This window comes from Haliaeetus albicilla, chromosome 11 (assembly GCF_947461875.1).
Source record: "Haliaeetus albicilla chromosome 11, bHalAlb1.1, whole genome shotgun sequence".
Taxonomy (NCBI): domain Eukaryota; kingdom Metazoa; phylum Chordata; class Aves; order Accipitriformes; family Accipitridae; genus Haliaeetus; species Haliaeetus albicilla.
In genome coordinates, this window is record NC_091493.1 from 22,239,261 (window position 1) to 22,260,441 (window position 21,181).

Genomic DNA, 21,181 nt, shown 5'->3' on the forward strand with positions numbered 1-21,181 from the left:
CTTGAAATGTGTCCTATAAGTAGAAGACAACCTGAAAATAAATTGGTCTATTCAAAAGCTACTGAGGTACCAGAAGATCTCAAAAAATGGATTACTGAGTAAACTATGTAATGGCTGCTTATTTGATGTAGGCTTCTTTTCCTGTTACAGACTTTGAAACGCAGATGATTAAATTGGATGAGTCTGCTGAGCAGCTTAAAGAAGCAACTGAGGTAACTTTTCCCAAGGAAAAACTTGTGCAAAATTATTTGCTTTAATACAAAACTCTAGTAGCTTAAAATGCTATAATAGTATGCTTCTAGCTTTTTTTTACATCAAGCTTTGCTTAACTGATCTTGCTTCTAAATACATGGTATAGGTCAACAGTTTAACAGTGACTGAACTACTATTCTTTCTTTTCCAAGAAAATGAATACACAGAATAAAAGGATTCAAGAGCTAATGGACATGGTGGAGCAAAAAGATGATGTTATTGTGAGACTACAAGATTTGATATCCCATTTAGAAGAAACCATAAAAGACTACGTAAGTCTTAGACATCTCAATTTTCTTCATACAAAAAAAAAAATCTAAATCTGTGCTTATAATGGACTTAACTACTTTGGAAAATTGAAATTTTCTATAAGTAATTGCTACTTGCTTGAAATTGTAGCAGGTGAAGTTGGTATTGAAACTAAAGTTACAGCAAAATGTGTGTGTGGGTGTGTGTGAAAAGTGGGACTTTTGGAAGCAGTGATCTGGAGTTATTATTGGAGGACTGTAGGTGAGACTCTGAAGAGCCACTCTAAATTAAAAAACTCAAAATGGGAGGACTTAAGCAGTGGGAATAGAGGGATTATGTCACTGTCTCTATTTTTGCCTGAATGGAAGAGGAAGGAATGGAGGTTTTTGCTGCAGCAAAACGTCAAATTTAATTAAAGTTAGAAGTTAATAATGTGAGAACAACAGTGATTGTGTAAATTGGCAACAAAAATCAGCGTGTTCTGCCCGCCACCACCATTCATGCACACTTTCAAAGGAAGAGCAATAATAAGAATTTATTGAGCAGAGTTTGAACGAAGAGTGGATGGATGGCCAGGATCCTTCTGCTTTTCATGTGATTAATAAAACTTGCTACTGGCTAGTCTACTGCCAGCTGCTGAATGCCAGAAGACTAGCTTGGCTAAATGTATACAGGTTAAAAAAATCAAACCATGTAGTTAAGGGGTTTTTTTGAGCCTGATGTCCAGTAACCTGAAGTAATTTTGGGAACATTTTAAACGAAACCTAGTCAGCACTCTGATCCGTTTTTCTCTTCTACCATAAACTCAAGGCTTTGACCATACTCAATCTTCTATTCCCTCTCTCTGCTCCACAGCAACTTAGCTTTTCGATAGTATGAGTGCTCCAAGAGTGATAAGAGTTGTGATGACTGTTCCCTATTACTACTCCTTCCAAGAGCAAGGCTCCAACTCTGTCCAGTGTTTCTATGAGACTGTGTGGCATGAAACTTAAAACATGACCACAAACCTCAAGCCTGTTCTATGCATTATGTTTTTTAATGAAGTACTTGGAGATGAGTAATTGGTCCTTGGCAACCAGCAAGGCTTGCCACTTGTGTCATCTTGCAAGTAAAGAAACTTTATTAGTCAGATATGTAGTCTAAAGTATGTATGACAGAACTGACTAGGCTTTCAAATTGCATCAGATCTGTCATGATAAAAATGATCTGTGGCTTTGCTGAAGGCAGTTAAAACTCCCAACTCTACCAACTATGACAAGAAAGCGATGAACTTGTAGAGCTGATCATTTGCCCTTTGAACAAATCGGGAACTTCATCAACTCTTCTGACACTGGAAATTGTTTTCAGATGGCAAACAAACTCCTCTTACATGCAAGTCTTGCATTTTGTAATTTCCTAGTCTCTTGCTCCGCTTTCTGTACAGTGCGAAGCATTGTGTTTGTTAGTATCTGAAGGTGTACCTGCTTTTGGTTTAAGTAACTGATCTGTAACTGACTTGTTCCTCTGACAACCCCTATACATGTTACCTAGGTAGTTTTGTAAAAATATTTGCATATAAAAAATTATTAAGCCTTTTAAGTGCTCACTTTGAAGTTTTACAAAGTAATTGATCTTATTTTAACACAGGACAACACTGTAACTACCATTAAAAGAAAATTGGCTGAAAAGAACTCTCAAAAAGTGATTGAAAGCAGCCAGTTCAAGGATTGTGAGGAAACTGTATTGGAAGTGGGAAGAAAACGTTGCTTTGAAAATAAGGCTACTGTGGAAGAAGAGCCACCTACAAAGAAAGGTACAATTTCTACCATCACTCAACAGGGGGTCTTCCATAAAAACTTGATTACTATTCCAGAACAGAAACAAAAATTTGTGAATCGTAAACGTGATGTTATGAGGAGAAAATCTACTATGTTAAACTGTAAATGGAAGTAACTGTTAAGTAAATATCTGTCTTGCAGAAGGTCCTATACTGTTCACTCCTAAATGCTTAAAATAAAAGTTAGTTTTTAGACTCTTTCCTTTTTGCTGCTTTTTCTCATGTGTTAATGTACTTGCAGACTCAGCTGTAGTTCTTAAGCAATTTCTTAACAGTTGTTTTTGTACTGAACTTGCTGTTGCTGGACTTTTGGGAAAGTAGTATCTCCTGCTCAAGTTTTTTAAAATTGTCTAAGCAAGCATCAAAGGTGTCAATGACTTAATGATTGTTCAGTCATACAATTTGTGCTGTGAAACTTGATTTTTCATTCTGTATGCATGCTGTAAACACACTAGCTCTCATCGAGGTGACAGTGCTGGCAGAGGAGAAAAGCTTTCCACTTGAATGGAAGTAAAATTATTTTAAGTCCACAAATGGCATATTTTGTGCAGCTCCCACCTTTGCACTTCCAATCTTTTTGCTTTCCTTGTTTTATCTCTGAGCTTACCAGTCTTTTTAGAATGAGGTGAATAAACTAGTTGCAGTTGAAGACCTTCAAGGATAAGGGTGGAACTTAAAAGGACACCACTACTTATGTTATCCACTTCATTAAAGTCTATTAATCAGTGAGATTGAGCTATATGGGACTGACTTGTGCAAAATGGCATTTGTAAGATCTGCCTGCCTCTAACTTGAGTTTAGGACACAGCTGGGCTTCAGTTTCTCATAGAATTATGGAAAGGATATGCGAAAGGAGAATGAAAGGTCTTCCCTTCGTGTCCCTTACTTTCTTGCCTTCCTCCTGCAGAACAGGTGCAAGTAAGAAAATCTTCCAGGCATTGTTTGGGTGAGGATGGGATAAAAAGAAAAGTTTAAAAATGGGAAGCTGAAAATATTTATCTTCATAAAGAGAGATAAAACATGTTAAAAGGAGACTTGTCAAATTCACATGATCACAGAAAACTGTGGATACAGATGGTGAATAAACTGAATGCTGGACTGTCATTCGTCACATTCTGCAGTGAAAGAAAAGTGAACACTCAGTCTAGTGGAAGATCAGCTTAAGTTTATGGAACAAAGCACTTCATGCAGTGGATAGTGAACTTCTAATGTTTGCTGCCCTAGAAGGTGAGAGAGGCAGATAATTCTCAGATTCCATGAGTGGTTAGACAAGCAAACAGCCAACAGATTCATATATAGATACTGAAGGGGTTAAGCAGGGATGTACTGTCTCGTATTCCTCCAACATTCCCAATTCTTCTGTGTTGGGAAAGCTCTGTAGGAAGTGGCTGGGCCTACCAACAGTAGCAAAAGGAGGTAAAATATTAGGCTAGATCAACTGATAGTGTGTGTGATCCAGTAAGGCATTTCTGATGTACAACTTGAACAAGTGTCATTTGAGGTCTTTCTTAAGAGAAGCTTCTGTCTCTGTACCAGACGCATCTCTGATTTGTCTCTACTGTCTTTTGTTGGGATGAATATTGGATCCTAGCATGACCATTTGATGGTGCCACCTATATAAACGTTACAGGAAGGGTGTGGAAAATGACGCTGATGTAGACTCCTTGATATACTAGACAGTAGTAGTTTTGTTATAAACTCATGACTGATAACTCTTCTCAAACAAGAAACTGAAGTGGATAACTAATAGTGCTAATTAATGTCAGCACTGAGATTTTTCTGTTGGGAAGAACAGGGTATTCAGTCATGTTAAATAAGTTTCTTTTGTGGGTGTTGAGAATACAAGGCATCTGATTTAAAAATGGAATTGTTAAATGCTCCATAATCATGAAATTTATTAATATATAAACTTATATTGGATAAGAATGGTTAAATGTACTTGGCACAATAGAACAATGAGCACAGCTACACTGTGATGGCTTTCTTGTAGAATTTAGATATGCTAGTGCCCTATGACCAAAGCTTATTTTGGAAGCAGATAGATTATTTTGTCCTGAAGTTCAGGTTTTTGTACTCTTCTCTAGGATTTGCCTCCCATGTTTTGTGGTGGGGCTTTCTTTTTTTTTTTTAGTACTTCCTGCATAAAAAGCTTCTGGACTGAATATCATGTATCTTCTTGCACTAATATTTATCCCGCTTTGCTGCATGATTGTGGTTGTCAGTACAAAGCATCTAGATCACTTCTAAATTCTCTTATGAATGATCATACCCTTCTCACTATAGGTTTTGGACTAAGCTTTGCTAGTTTTTTCATCTTGCCAACTTAGATCACAAAACATGTTTTAAGACACCTTTAGCACGTCTCCCTTTTAGTGAAGTATGTAAAATTCGTGTCCAGTGTGAAGAATATGTAGCATTTTGTCTGATATGTTTTCTTGGGACTACACAACTGGGCTTTCAGAGAAAACCATCTCCCAGTCCAAAATTTTTATCTTGTAGGGTTTAGAAGCATGGCTTTACAAGCCAAAGTGAAGCTGCTGTTGCGTCTGACCTAGCAGGAGCACTTGATATGTCTAATTAGAACAGAAAAGGTACAGAAAAGCAGGAGGAAAAAAGTGTCCTGGGGAATTTGATCACTCTAAAAATACTCAAAAACCAAAACCTGAATTGAGATGGAAAACACTATTGCTAATGCTTCAGTATGACTTTTTGTTAGTGACTCAAAGTCAGTGACTTTATAAAACTTTTTGGATCTGTTCAGGGGATGTTTCCATGCAGTACACATGTACCCATGTGTTTAATGCTCCCAAAGCACCATGTCTGCCAAACTCCACCTTACTGTAGTTGCAGTACTCACAAGAATCCATAGTATCTTCCTGGAATACATAGTTGTGATGACCTAATTGTTAGAGATAGTCAAGCTTGATTTTAATACTAAAACATAGCATGTGTGTTACTAAATGGACACAGTTGGATTCTAAAACACTTGTGTGAAATACAGCTGGAGTCAATTTTGAAGATGGTGAAATGCATGTGATTTGTAGTTAGAATTACTCTTTACTTAGGGGGAAAAAAACAGTCTTAAGCTAATAAATATTTATGGCAATTGAGGGTTGTAACGGAATGTTGTACATCTTTCTGGGAGAAGTTTACATGCAACACATTAGGTGTGGGCATAAATAGTTACCCTTGTATCTAGTTTAGAAACCAATTGAAAAAAGAGAGGAATGTCCCAAACACTAAGTGAAAAACTTGTGCTGATTTTTTAGCTTCATTTTTAAAGTAAGAGGATATTGAGTATGAATGAAACTTCTCAGAAAAGTATACGATACCATTGCTCTTCTAAATGTAGAATGGGTGATTGCTGACTGTATTAAAATGATTGTTGAACCAGTGAAGGTGGAAACTAGATATAACTGGATGTTAGCTAGGTCATAGGTATTACTACATATTAGTAAAACTAGCTAGACTTTTCTACTAGTGGCGCAGAGTAGAAGGCTGGAATAGAGCTGTGGCAAGGTGTTCTTTAAGGCTTGAACACTTCTTGCTGCAAACTATGTCTAGAAGCCTAAGAGGCACCTATTGCATGTTAAACCATTCAGAGGGCTTTAACTACTTCAAGACTTAAAAATGTCATATGATATGAGGGTGTGGCTTTCAGATGGTGACCTTTTTCCATATGGTAATTGCTATTTGGTATTGCTAGTGACTTGTACTATTGATTTTAACCTGAGCTGGTTTTTTTTGTTGTTGTTTGTTTTGTTGTTTTTTTTTTCTTTTAGGAGACATAAAGGAAAGTTGGGAAGATGACCCTCTAGAGAAAAAGACAACTGATTATGTGAAAAAAAATACTTCTGAGAACTACGCAGAAATACTAGCACTGAAGGAAAGAACTGAAACCTTGGAAGGTCAGCTAGCTGCACTTGAAGAACAATGCAGAAGAGAAAAAAACAAAAAAGAAGAGTTCAGTGGGCAGGTAATAAACTTGAATCTCAAGCTCTCTGCTTCTGAAGAAAGGGCTTCTGGCTTAAATGAAGAACTTATGCAGTGTCAAGCTGCCTATCAGGAGATTGTTTCTGAATTAGACAAACAGAAAACTATAAACGGGGAACAAAAAGAAAAGATTATTCAGCTAAATAATGAAGTAGAAGTTGCCAAACAAAATATAATTGATAAAGTATCACAAATTAAAACAATGCAGTCCAAAGTAGATGAGTTATATAAATGTCACTTAGAGTCTTATGCTATGGATATTGATTTAGTTAATCTAAAGGGTTCCTTAGACTCTCAAAAAGATGAACCAGAGAGAGCTCAATTGAGTCCTGTATGCATGCAGTCCCAAACTGCTTCTACAGCAGATCTGAGACGGGAGAGCTCCTTTCACTGCAGTGTTGAATGCATTTGGGAAGAATGCAAAAATATTATTAAGACTTCTTCACAAAAAAGTCAGCGGATTCGAGAACTACTTCAACAAGTTGAAGACTTAAAGAAGGGACTTGATGACACTAAGAATTATAACAATGAACTAAAAATAAAATTAAATGAGATTGCAAATCAAGATCATCAGTCTGTAAAGGAAAAAGATCTTATGAATCAGTTACAAGAGCAGATCCAGAAGAAAACCCAGGATCTTGAAAAACAGGCTGTAGAAGATCACAGAGTAATTGCACAGTTTGAGGAGGAAGTTACAAGCTATCGGGGAAAAATAAGAGAACTTGAATGCCTTTTGGAGGCTTTTAGAGCTAAAGATGAGAGCATAACAAAATTAGAAGAAGTACTTAAAGAAAAAGAATCTATTATTTTAAATCTGGAAAGTAATACAGTAGCTCTGCAAGAGAAATGTGCCAATTCAGAAAAAAACGTGAAAGTATTAAATGATCAAGAAGCAAATCTGAAGGAGGAAGTTGTGCAGTTGATGAACAGCTTGGAGAACATGAAACACTCCCTTCAGGAAAAGGAGAAAAATGAGGATGAACAAATAAAATCTATCGAATTGTAAGTAAATGAGAACTCTAGCCCTTTGAGAATGGAATCAAGTTAAAACTACATTCTGTGAACATCAGTTTATTTTGACATAACACATGTGCATGTTTATCAACTTTATTAACTAAACTGTTTCTTTAACAAGTTTTAATACACTACTTGACTTTTATATTTGCATATTCTGCTGGCTATCTTTTCTGTTTTTTTCCTTTTGAAAAAATAGATCTAATTCATGTGGAACTATTGTAGGGGGAAACGGGAACATGCAAGGGAATGAATTATTTGGGGATTTCTAATGGTTTTGTGTTGTGTACCCTTTCTGGAGGAAATGGGATATAGCTTAATATTATATCCTGTAACTTGTATAAAAGCAGGCAGTGTTTTCTTTGGAAAGGACTGAATGGTATAAAGGAAAAGAAGAAAGGAAAAAAAAAAAGGGAGCCCAGGGATTAAACAGTAAACAGCTGGTTTTGGTAATAGCTATTCTAGGTGAACACAGAAGGAATAATGGGTGTGGGAGGGTAGAACTTCCCTCAGCCCCCTTTGCTTTTTAAAACTTTGAGAAACAAGAGAATAAATATATCTGAGAGATTATATTTAAAAAAAAACAACTTTAAGATGCTATGTAGCCCTTCTCCTGACTAGGGTTTCTTTAGTGCCATATCTGTGGATACCTGCATGTACTCTAAAGTACAATTTAGCAGGAAAGTCTGGGGATCTCTGACCCTGTGTTTGTAAAGCTTTAAAAGGTTTTCCTTTTGTGAGGCCTTGTTTTGTACTGTCAATTACAGAATCTAAAAAAAACTTCTGTTGGTTAGTTTTAAAGTAAAAATCCAAGATGTCTTACTGTAAACTTTTTAAAATAAATATCATAATTTAAAAATAAACCCATCAAACTTCTTAATTACTTTGTAGCACTTGTAACAGCAGTACTTGTTGCAATGTCATTTTTTCTATTTTATTTTGATTTTTATTTATTTTGATCCTTACAAGTTCTTGTATGTAGATATCAAATTTAAACTTACTTGATATTAGCCTTGTTCATTTCGTTACTTTGTAAGGACACCTAATGATAAAAATGGTTGCTCTGCTGTGCTTAAAAAAAAAAAAAAGAAATAATAATTGCAGTGTTCAGAAGTAAATCTGAGCAATTTGTTACTTTTCAGGACCATATAATAAGAAGCTGAAATCCAAAAGTAAAATTAGAAAGCTTGTTATTGGTCTGATAGATCTGAGATTTTATTCACGAATAAAACCAGCAGTCAAAGAGCCTGAGTTAATGTGTAAAAGCTGTTTCTTTGAGATGTGTAGCACTAATGTTAATTATGTCTCTTAATTTCTAACACAAGGCTACGTAAAGATCTTTCTGAGAGCTCTGCCCTTGTACAGAGTTTGAAAAAAGATTTGCAGAGGAAAGATGAAGAATATACAGATTTGAAAGACAAATTTTCTGATGCCAAGAAACAAATTCAGCAAGTACAGAAAGAGGTTGGTAACCATAGGCCAAATATTTCTCTGCAAGTTTTTGCTTGGGGTTCTGTAATTAAAACTTGTTTTCACAAATCTTAAACTAGGAATGTTAAAAGTGATTCATAATAAGGCTATTTTGAGTGATACATTTACAGTAACAGTGAATCTTAGGTTACGTTGCCACTGAAGCTGTAAGCTAACAATAAGACTAGATGTCAAAACATGGATTAGTACAGATATTGAAGGGGGGAAGTAAATTTTATTAATACACTTGAAAAAGGTTTGTGAAAACTATGGCTAATTTCATTATGGATAAGGGCTTTATAATCTTTATCACAACCATAGCCTTACGTTGCTGACTTGAAAGCCTCAGACTTGTGGAAAATGTTGATCTCTGGGAGGAAAAGATGGATTGATCAGTAAAGAAAAACACTAACTTCTAGAGACTTCTTTAAATTCTGAGCAATGTTTTCTATTGAGATTGGGGAGAAGAAATGGAAAAATGGGATAACTTTTACTGATGTTACTTGTCAGTATTTAGTTATCAAGTACTAAGATTTCTTAGAACCTCATGGGATATCACAAGTACTTAAAATCCAAAAGATCATTGCAAGAGTTTGGGCTTGAAAGTTAAGCTTTAAAAAAGTATTAATGTCTTCCCCAGCAGCCTAATGTTTGAGGACCTTTTCCTACTCAACATTCAGTGTATAATCCTCTGAGCAGTAGCAAGGAGTGGATGGGATCACATATCAGAAAACTTTTTTTTATTGGTGGGGTTTTTTTTCCCTGCCGCATGTAATACTCCGTGATGAAAATCCTTCCCTAGGAAGAATGTACAGTATAGTGCACTTCCAGCCCCTGAAATTTAGCTAAGATGATTCAAAAATTTGACTTTTAATTAAGATATTTGGTTATTTAGATAACTTACAGAGACTGTAAAAGGCTTATAGCTAAATGTTAGCTTTGCTTGCTGTCTTTGTGCATTGTTACAGGTGTGTACAATGCGATCTGAGGAGAAATCCCTGAGAAACAAAGTTAATGAACTTCAGAAAATTAAAAACCAGTTTAGTGCAGAATTAGAGATCAAACAGCGCACAATCCTGCAACTTAAAAAGGTATTCTATTTTTTAAAAGGTTACTTGCTCTTAATTTTTTTAACTAATCCATTAACGAGGTAAGTTTTCCAAGCAACAGGAGAAAGCTTACAGAAATCAGGGTAAAAATAAAAGTAGCCAGCTGAAATTAGTTTTAATAGATGAATGAAAAATGTTTGAAGATCTTCTCAATGCAGGACATTGTCAAATTGTTTTAAATAAATTAATCTGCCTAGTAAATACATACTTACTACCTGCAGATATTCTGATTAGTGACACTTAGATATGTTAGTAGTAATGTCTTCCTCTAAACTTTTTTTTAATCAGCTTGAATGCTCCTTTACACTACATGAAAAACTTATTTATTCTGGACTGTTTGTCTGAAATACTTCATTACTTATTAAAGCTCAGAATGAAAAGATACACATTTCTAACATGTATATTTATTTTTTTCAACATGTTTTCTTTAATTTGCTTTCAATGTGATATTTAGGAACAGTTGAATAATGAGAAGCTGGAAGAAATCTCCAAACAGTATGAGAAAACATGTAAAGGTCAGAAAAAGTCATTATTGTTCCATTTTTTTGGTGTGTAATGGCAACATAATGAGTTGTCATGTTGTTAATGAATTTGGAGTCTTGTATATTTATATTTTAAAATACTGAGAAACTCCAACCTAGATATTAAAATGTTACTGTCAGGAACTAGTTTTATTGAATCATTATTAGCAAGTGTATTTGAAAGCAAAGAAAAGGGCTCAGAATAAGAAACATAAGAAACAGAGGAAGTGTGGATTTGCTGTACCAGTGTTAACTTATTAAGTGTTGGTATTTATTGGTCATTTTAAAAAAAAATCAAATACTGAAACATGAACTAACACAATGACAGTTTCTGCAGGTTTGATAAACGTTTAGCTGTTAAACAATGGTTAGTTTCTCATATAATACAAGCCATAGTCTGACTGACTTTAACACTGAAATGCTCACCTAAATCAAGTTGAGAATCACTTAAGAATTTTGGATTTGCATAGTTGAGTAGAGATGTTCTATTTCTTACAAACAGAGCTTTTGATCTCGGGGAATGGGGAAACAACTTGTAATGAAAGCACTTCGGGAGAGAATGGTGGGAACTAGGAGGGGACTCATCTGTAAATTTATTTTCAAATCTTCAGATCTGTGTGCAAAGGAAAAAATAATTGAAGATATGCGGATGACATTAGAAGAACAAGAACAGACTCAGATTGAACAAGATCAAGTTCTTGAAGCCAAATTAGAAGAGACCAACAGACTAGTTTGGGGTAATTTCTCCATGGAAAGGGAGCAAGGAGGCAAAATTGGTTTGGATGTATTGTGACAGCTGCTTTAAATTTCTGTTTTTATTTGTTGACTGTTATTTAGGCATTAATTTTATATAGTACATAACGAACTTCTAACAGTTAAAGGCTTCTGTTGTCTCTTTGTGGTCATAGCTGATAAGTCCAAGTAACTTCAGTAGAAGGATGTGAATATGGTCAAATATGCATTTGAACTATACATTATGTAATCTCATTTTGTGTACTGTCTAGAACTGGAAGAATGGAAGCAGAAATACAGAGAGCTGAATACCCAGAGCAATAGTGACTGGCAGCAAAAGATGAGAGAAAATGAGGAGAAAAACATAAATGAAAATGAGGAATTAATAAAGCTGCAAAAAGAACTGAAGGTAAAATATGGTGACATAATTCATACTTACATTTAAAGCTGTAACTGTCATTTAGGGTCTAAATTTTTTTTTGTGTTGCTATCTTCCAGAGCTAGGGCATGATATGGCAAGTTGTTACACTGGTAAAAGATATCTCCTCTAAAAGCTGCAGTGTATCAGTGCAGCAAAGTCTGGATGCAGTGTCTGTGTAATATATGGCATCGCTGATGCCCCGTAATGGAGCGCACCCTTCACTACGTTATGCTACCATGGATGGGGCTTCTGTAGCTGGGCTCCTCTTACAGTTGTTTTCACCAATCCAACACCTGATAGCCATTTGGAACCTCTTTCCTGACAGTTGCTTGGGCAACTAAATCAAACTCTTTCAAGATCTTGTTCTTGCTGTATGACCTGTAAGCCCTTCCTGTTAGGCTGAGGACTTACCTCTAATACTCCTTGGATTAGAAAGTAGACTTTTTTTTTTTTCCAAGCAGATTTTCAGATGCCTTCTGTCTTATGTGGGAGAATGTCTGATGAGGTTTGATTGTGATAGGAAAGGAGGCAAAGTTGCTGTGGATTGAAGTGATGTTCTTAGGTACGCACTATCTCTGCCTACCATTCAAATTGTATTGCATTCTTTGCCTTTTAGTTTTGAAGTAGAAGTAAATTTTCTAACATGTCCTGTAAGGCAGTATAAAAGATTGGGAATTTGCAAGTTAAAAGAGTCTCTTTACCATTACTTTTGGTGTAACTTTTATAGTGTTTGTGACTTACCCAAAGCATTTTTAGAGGAAAAAATTTCTATTCCATGAAGATGTGCCAGTCTGAATAAGAAGTGCTGAAAACCTTTAATTTTTTTCAATGGAGAACAAATGACAATGTAATACTTGCACTTGGGAATATGCTGGAGTAAAACTGTGCCTGTATTTCTGTTATCTTTTTGAAACAAATCCCTTTAATGGTAATCTGGATTTTGAGACTGCTTTTTCCTTTATCTCTACCTGTGGTTTTATTTCTGGTTTCATTAAAATAGGAAAATGAGGCAAAGTATCAAACCGATAGAAAGAAGTGGCTGGAGGAAAAAATGAGACTCATAAGTCAAGTAAAAGAAGCTGAGAGCCATCGCAACAGAGAAATGAGAAAATTTGCAGAGTACAGAGAACATCATGTAGAGCAACAAGCAGAAATGGTAAGTGACTGGAGGTCTCAGCAGAGTCCTCTAGTATAAATATATAGTACAAAGCAAATATGTCAAGTGTTAATATTATGGGCAATTGAGAGTAGCTGGCCTTTGTCAATGTCTTGTTAACTTCCGTTACATATTATGCTTTTCCACTTTGCGATCCTCTTATTCTTCCCTTTTCATATTGAGGAGATCTCATCTAGGCTTTGCCATGTGATAAAGTGACAAGTCTGTTCCTTTCTATCCTACCACCACCACCACCTCACTATGACTTCTTCAAACTTCATCTTGTGTGTAAAACACCAATAAGTAACCTACACTTAAATGAATTGCTACTTAATGAAGCTAAGAAAACATACTTTGAAAACCAAGATTTGTTGCTTGGCTTTTCTTAAAAAAAGAAAAAAAGCCTATGAGACTTTAGAAGGAAGAGAAAAAGCAAGCAGAAGTTGACAAAAAAAGCTTCTTTCCATATATGGTGTAAAAATACTTGGTCAAAATGCTAGTGGTTTTGCTCCCATATTGCTTTCAAAGTAGACTGACTAATAGTTAATAACAAGGTGGATACCTTGCTTGTTCACTGGACTGTGTCAAGGTTGTAATTTCTTAAGCATATTAAATTATTATATGAATCTGTACAATCTAAAACTATATTTGTATCTAGAGGTAGTTAGTGATGACTTTCTGGACCTGCAATCAGTACAGGAGGTTGTTAGGAGCTTAGGACTACTTTCATTTTGTCTGTGACTTTGCTTGCCTGAGATTTGTTAGTAAGAAAATCACAAAGCAAGTAAACAGAAGTGGTGGTTCTTACCAAAAATTCTCTTCACAAAGAGTATAAATATACATACAGATTTTATAATTGAAGCATGGTTTGCTTTTGCATATTTGTAATGAAACTAGTTATATGTGAGCTTTTTAAAATTACATAGGCTCTCAAGTTTGCTAAGGCCTTAAAATAGTACTAACTATGTGAAACCAAACTATCAGAACAGTTCAGATAGTGTGCAGAAGTTGTGTTCAGTTCTACCCTATTCTTTCCCCATTTAGGAAAGACTTGCTGCACAGGTGGTAGAAAAGGACAGCAATCTTCAAAAGTGGCGTGAAGAGAGAGATAAATTAGTAGAAGCTTTGGAAGTACAGCTCAAGACTTTGGCTTCTAACACCATAGACAAAGATAAAGAAATAGCGGAACTGAAACAGGCTGCACTACTAAAGGATTCAGGAAAGGTCATCTGTCTCTCTTGTTTCTGTGTGATTTTTCTGGTGGGTGGTTTTTGTGGGGTTTTTTTGTTAGCCCTTAATTCTGCAAAACACTATACTTGCTCTGCATTTTGGTTCTATTTTTTGCTTTAAAACACTGTCATATTGAAACCATTTGCAGTTAATGAAAAAAAAATTATTTGTTTTTTTGAAACTGAATTTGTAACTGTAACTGAAGCTTCAAAATATTTAGTAGTTCAAATAAACACTCAAGTCTATTTGATCCTTTGATTGCAAAGTTGGACTAGAAATCCGAAACAACTATCACATTTGATCTGAAACAACTATCACATTTGCTGCCTTTTTCACAGCACCAAGGACTTCATGAACAAATGGGAGGTCAATTTCTTAGAACTCTACATAAGTAGAGTAAAATACAAAAATTTGCATTACATTTCCCCAGGCTGTTATATGACTTTTTTTCACTTTAAATAATGGCCACACATACATGAAATTATCAGCTTTTTGTTGGATAGCTGGCTGTTTTAGCCTGCGATTCTAAAACTGATGCTACCAAGTAATTGTAATGTTGCTCGTGTATACATTAATTGCAAGATTGGCAAAAGAAATTTGTGGCAATTTTTGCTATGTTTATTAGGATAAGGAAACTGATAGAGAAGAACTAAGAAAACAGCTGGCTGAGAAAGATGACTTTATAAAGGAATTGAAACAACGCATTAACCATGAAAGTCTTCAGTCTTTGGCAGAGTTATCTTTACCCGAAGAAGGACAAGATAGAATAGATCAGTCTGTAAACAAAGAGGTATGTGTGTTATCATTAGTACATACCTTCTATAAATATATGTTGTTAATAACTCTTGTTATGTTGTTTTCTCAGTATATATTTTAGCAACATTGGAAATCTCCCAAAAGTTATTTTTCATAGTTCTTCATGCTTTATCTTCGGTTCTGAGTTTGTATTCATTCTTTTTCTCTCCCTATTTCATACTCACTCTCAGAAGAAAAAGTAATTTAGTTAATGGAATACCACCTCTCTATACTTTATACAACTTAAGTACCTGAGGGAAAAACTAGTTAAATCCAGGTTCTAGAGATCTGAAGACATAATATTTGTAGTGTCATCTCAGTTTGGTTATGTCAGTGTTAAGGGGATTTCAGCTCAAACAACTTTCCTGATATTACCTATCGTGTTGGTAATAGACATGATTCTGTAATTAGAGCTGCCAGCCCATATGGGGGTTCACAAGAACAAATCAGTATCTTGCATCCCACTTAAAACTAAACCAAAACAATATTTGAAGATTACACAAAGAAAATACCTACTTTGCATGTTTTCTGAAGAAAAATTAAAAGTCTTGCAACTGTACTAAGACTCCTAATTCTGACTGAACCCTTGTGTGCTACACTAACAGTATTTAATGAGGTAGTTCTGCTAAACTGAATTATTAATGCTATGTGGCTGCATGGCTAATTAATAATGAACAGGGCTGAACATGGATTTCCTAGCAGTCCCTCCCCTGGCTGCTAGAAGATGCGATTCTCTTGTTGTAGAACTGGACTGAATGCCAAAATGCATCTCCATCTCTTTCCTGTCTACTGCCAGATAAAACTGACTGGCTAGTTTCTTGCTGCTTCATCAATTCAGCTAGTGCCTTATAGATAAAGCTTGGGATGTGTGAGGGAGGAGGACAGGATAGCTCTCAAGGGTTACTGCTTTATACGGCTTTGTAATAGCAGCTAAGAGTGCACCATAAAATTAGTTAGTTATGCTATAAAATTAGTTACAGAGAAGAATTGTTGTGAACAGTTGGTGCTGAAGCATTTGCCTCAAACCAGCAGCAAAAATACTTGGTGTTATGAATAAGGAGAGGATGCTAACAGCATTGTTGTGTGAGAAACTGCTCTGGCGGTGTTGAAGTGAATGGGGTAAAGTTTTGAGGGGAAGAAATAATTCTCAGGAAAGACAGTGGAGATAAAGAAGAAAAACCAAAGTTATCAAGGTGGTATGTGCCTCCTGCCTTGTGAGGAGAGGCTAAAAAGCTGGCACTGATTAGGAGAGGTTAAGGCCATCAGAGGATTATGGGGCTGAGGCTTTGTTGTAGTTTAAAGCCAGCCAGCAACTAAGCACCACACAGCTGCTCACTCACTTCCCCCTGCCCAATGGGATGGGGGAGAGAATTGGGGCGGGGGAAGTAAAACTTGTGGGTTGAGATAAAGACAGTTTAATAGGACAGGAAGAAAGAAAATGATGATGATATTTTAAAAAACCAACAATAATAAAATAATTGGAATATACAAAGTTGATGCACAATGCAATTGCTCACCATTTGCTGACTGATGCCCAGTTAGTTCCTGAGCAGTGATCTGCCCCCCCCCAGTTTATATACTGGGCATGACACCACATGGTACGGAATACCCCTTTGGCCAGTTTGGGTCAGCTGCCCTGGCTGTGTCCTGTGCCAACTTCTTGTGCCCCTCCAGCCTTCTTGCTGGCTGGGCATGAGAAGCTGAACAATCCTTGACATAGTCTGAACACTACTTGGCAACAACTGAAAGCATCAGTGTGTTATCAACATTCTTCTCATACTGAACCCAGAACATAACACTATACCAGCTACTAGAAAGAAAATTATTTTTATCCAACTGAAACCAGGATAGTGTTCACCTCTTACTCTATACCACTTATGTCATGCTCAGGTCCGATACTTTTCCATATATCCCAATTAATCACCATCACCTTTCCTATCCTTTGAGAGAGACACACACCCACAGAGATATCATTCCCTTAGTCTATGGGCTATCCCTGTAAAATGTTTGTTGAGTTCATTTATTCCATGCCTTTGGGCTCCACCTGTCATAACAGTCCTTCTGGGCAGGAGGGGTTGTGCAAAGTCTGCTCAGTTGGCAGAGCAGGATCAGGCTTCAGTGTGGTGCAGCAGGAGGATGGTGTGTAGTTGCATGCTGAAGTCAGTTCTGATGCCATCACTACTGTGCTTAACTCTGATAAAACAGAGTTCATTGTTCCTTAATCCAAGTAATTCTTACTGTAATACCATTGGTATAGCATATAACAATTATAGTAATGATGGCATACAGTGGTGGCAGGGTTGTATAGCAATTAATGTCATACAGTTTAATTCATTGGCTGTTCTTACCTAAAATCAAATCCCCTTGAGGCACACATTGGACTTGCCCATCCTTTCACATCACCTGCCAAGTGCACCCAGGTCCTTGAGCGAAAGCAATCCCACGAACGGGTTTGCCTTTGCCTGAGACAGGAGTAACCTAGACTGTCTTCCCTAGCATAATTATGTGCACCACAGGGACTTTATCTCCTCCTACAGTATGTAGAGGTTCTGATTGGGCAGAGCCAGCCCGATTGGCAGATCCTCTAGTGTTGACTAACCAGGTGGTTTTTGCTAAATGTGTATCCCAATGTTTGAAGGTTCCACCCCCCATTGCTTTCAACATAGTCTTTAACAGTCCAGTGTATTGTTTAAGGCAGTAACATCTACTCACAATGCAATCATAAGATGTGCCCTGCTGGGTCTTACCAACAGTCCATCTAGTTCAATAGTCTGTCTCCAAGAGTGGCAAAGGGAGATGCTATTTAATGATAACATGTAATCTTGGTCATCTTGTCATCTGTTCACTCCATACTCTCCCAGCACTTTTGGCTGTTGCATTAGAAGTGTCAGAAGGTACACCTCTGCCTGATCCTCAGAGTATCCATCTACAAATACATTTTTGTATTTCTACTACAAAGTTTTCTAATCTCTGCTGACAATACCTGTTTCCACCACCTCTAGAAGATGGCTAGCTGCTTCATATAGGAATATGTTATTTTACCTTTTTTATTTCCTATTAGTTTTATCAAATGCTGCCCGCTTCTTGCAGGATTTTAGGAAGGATAGTTCTGCCTTCTCTTTACCTACTGCAACCATAAGTCACCTTGAAAGAAAAAGACACAAACCCTTTTAAATGGATGAGCAATAGCAGGGCAAATTGGAATTGATTTCTTCCACTGCAGGATTTCTGTGTGTGGCTTTGTGTTAGTTAATGGCACTAACTATTCCTGTGTAACTTTTGATTGCTAACTCTTTCATGAAGTAGCAGTTATAAAGAGAATTGTTCTTATTAGCCAACTCCATTCTTGGAGTGACTAGCTGCCTCTGCCTTTGAGGAAAATGACTTGGAAACAAAGTATCAGGCTGAGTTCAGCAAGGAAAACTTTAAGTTGTGTAAAGGTAGCTAAAAATATTAACTTTCTGAAATTTAACAAAGAAGTTTTAGAAAATAAGAGTTGAACTCTGCTATAGTTGAAGTAGATTTCTTCACTTCTATTATAATGAAAGCTAACAGCTGGAAAATGGAATGCTTCCTCTGCAGCCCACTGGGGAGGGATATGTATTATATTTTTTAAACTTGTAGTTATTTTAAAACTTGTTTTCTTAAAATTTCCATATGCTTGCAGGACCATTCAGAAATTGTCCTTGACTCTTCTGAAGTGTCCACAGAAAATGGAAAAACTAGTCGGTTCCCAAAACCAGAGATGGAAATCCAGTTCACACCTCTGCAACCCAATAAGATGGAGGTGAAGCACCAGGGCAGTGCCTTACCAGTTACAGTTAAAATGCTCAAGCCAAGAAAGAAAAGGAAGAGTGAAGAGGTAGATGAGGTATGACCTAGACCAACTGACAAAATATGTTGTGCGGTTTTTCAATGTATTACTCTGATAATTTGTTAAAATCCTCTTTTTCTCCTGATTCTCACTGAGATCCTAATGATATATCTAGGGTATATTTAAACCTCTTCCCTGCCCCCAGCTCTGCAAGTGGTAGATTTCTGGCCTGTGTTGAATAAGGTTATAGACTTCAGTTTATCCAGACTCTGGCCCATTGCCCCTGATTTTCACTTTTTCTTTATCTTTAACATTTCTTTCTCCCTGCTGGTACCATTTGCTCCTGTCTCCAGCTCTGATCTGTGGGTTTACAGATAAGTTCTATAGAATTGCTTCTTTTGGTTTAGGCAATCGTTGGTATCAATTATAATCTCTTCTAATAGGCAATTACAAGTTAAGCCCCTGGGCTTAGTCAATGCATTTCGGAGTCTCAAGACTACTTCCTTTGACTTTATTTCTCCAGCCTGTGTTTTCTTTGATCTTTTTGTAGTTAGAGGGACTGTACAGAACTAATTGCACCAGCACCTGAACCTCTCTGTTTTCTGTAGACCTTAATTCCACTTTAATTCCTTCAGTTGTGCTAGGTTATATGCTCCAGCCTTCTTAATGTGCTATGATGTTTATGTGTGAGACTAAGGCTCTACAGCAGTTCAAGGTGGTGAAAATCTTCACTGCTCCTATCTGAACTACATGTTCCTTTCCTCTGCCTTTTGTCAGCATTAGCACCACCACAGCTATCTCTGACACTTACAGAGGCTATGAAACCCTGAGACCACATGGTGGTGGTACTTATTTGTAATCCTCCTTATGGGGCTTATGAATCTCTATACTTCTGAGGACTTTTGGAGCTAACAGGTGAGTATGAGGGATATGACCTGTGGATGATTTGGCTAGGTGGTAAGTGATCTCTTTCAGTGAGTGACCTTGTCTTAGCTAGAGACCAAAATTTCTGATGCTTTTCTAGCATTTCTCACTCAAGCATTCCCAACTGATACCTTTTTGGTTTTTTAATCTCTTAGTAAAATAGTTAAGGAAGTAATCACTGAAGTGATTAGTCTTCCACAGTACTTCAATAAACTCATTTTGGTAAACCTCTATTGCAAAAGTAACTGTTAAAAGCTGTGTAAGTTAATTCATCTGGAATTCAACACTTAATTCTGGAATAATGTCCAGAGTTGATTTAAACTTGTTGTGTCTTGAACCAAATTTCTTTGAGAGTAGTATTCTCTCAGGCTGCTAGAAAAGTAGGTATAAAAATAACCAGCCATCTGAAGGCACTGAAAAAGTACTGAACCTTATCTACAGATGAATATATTTCATCTAACATAGTTATCCATGTTTTTAGAGAAGACTGTTTTACCAATCCATTTAAATCCTTTCATAGAGTAGTAGTCCATGTTCATACCCTTATGGGATAACTTTTAGCCAAGTAACTTCTCAATAACATGGAACTAAATTTTTAAAAGTTATCTTATTGCTGTTTTATTCACCTGAATGTTACTCTTAAGTATTATTTTTGTTACATATACCAAACGGAAATAGATTATAAAATGATTCTGTAACTTTTAACTGTCACAAGTCTACCGAAGACACAGTCTGTTTTTTTAAATTTCCTAAAACTGAAAAGCACGTTTGTCGCCACTAAAACTAAGCACTGAGGGGAAACCTGTGGTGCTAAAATAACCATGTACTGCTAATGTCAATTTGTAAAAAAAAAAAAAAAAATAACAAAAACACCCTTGGTTTTTAGAAACAAACAAACCCAAATCTTTTGCAGAGATTCCCTTCTACTTAAACAAAGAACAAAATCCTCCTTCCCTTTTCTGACACTGTTAACAGTCACTATGGCTATCGATTACCTGAAATCTCTTGGCACCACTTCACAAGATAGAAGTCATCTTTTAATGACAGCTTAACAATGGTACTATGCTACCAATCTGTTTTTATAGTTGTCACTGTAAATTACATTTAGATTTCTTGAGTAAATTTTGGGTTGTGTGTTTGCTTGTCAAATATCTTAAGGCCAAAAGTATAGGAAGTAATGGAGAGAAGAAAATAGTAAATGTCAGAATGGTTTGAATACAGGTATTTCTAGTTCCCTTCCACAGGTTTTAGTGTTTAATTCACATTTGACTAGTTACCTCTATCCAGTATTAGCCAATGCCTCCTTACTGTTTCTCATCTAACTTAAACAGTGTCTACTTCAGTAATATAAATCAATTATTTCTGGAAGAATCCTAGTTAAAATTTGTCATATTTATTTTCTTAGGATTTCGTGAAAAGTGAGAACAAGAAAAATTCAAAACCTGCTATGACTAATTCACCTTCTACAAGCAACAAGAAAATGGTTTGGTTTTGTTCTATTTTTGAAGTTAGTTTGGCCTTTTCTGTAAAGGTGGACTTGTGAAAAGAGCAAACATTCTTATGCAGCAGTATCTTATCCTTATCTATGTACTTGAACAGGATTCTTAAACGCTTATGTTGTCTTCCTACTAAATTCTATAAGCTAACCAAAGAAAGTAAGTCTGCATTTGCCAAGAACGTGTACT

At 36.2% G+C, this 21,181-nt stretch overlaps 1 protein-coding gene across 2 annotated transcripts in view; it reads left to right on the top strand.

The window, feature by feature from the left end:
• Window positions 1-21,181, top strand: part of KIF20B (kinesin family member 20B) — a 42,788-nt gene that overhangs the window by 17,654 nt on the left and 3,953 nt on the right. The window contains exons 17-30 of one of the 2 annotated variants that reach the window (XM_069796581.1): window positions 151-212; window positions 405-524; window positions 2,128-2,293; window positions 6,100-7,312; window positions 8,650-8,788; window positions 9,763-9,885; window positions 10,358-10,418; window positions 11,036-11,161; window positions 11,429-11,565; window positions 12,578-12,733; window positions 13,778-13,957; window positions 14,589-14,753; window positions 18,426-18,629; window positions 20,902-20,979. In XM_069796581.1, the coding sequence (XP_069652682.1) occupies window positions 151-212; window positions 405-524; window positions 2,128-2,293; window positions 6,100-7,312; window positions 8,650-8,788; window positions 9,763-9,885; window positions 10,358-10,418; window positions 11,036-11,161; window positions 11,429-11,565; window positions 12,578-12,733; window positions 13,778-13,957; window positions 14,589-14,753; window positions 18,426-18,629; window positions 20,902-20,979 (2,930 nt within the window). The remainder of the gene's footprint in view (window positions 1-150; window positions 213-404; window positions 525-2,127; window positions 2,294-6,099; window positions 7,313-8,649; window positions 8,789-9,762; window positions 9,886-10,357; window positions 10,419-11,035; window positions 11,162-11,428; window positions 11,566-12,577; window positions 12,734-13,777; window positions 13,958-14,588; window positions 14,754-18,425; window positions 18,630-20,901; window positions 20,980-21,181) is intronic. The other variant, XM_069796582.1, reaches the window with a different exon arrangement.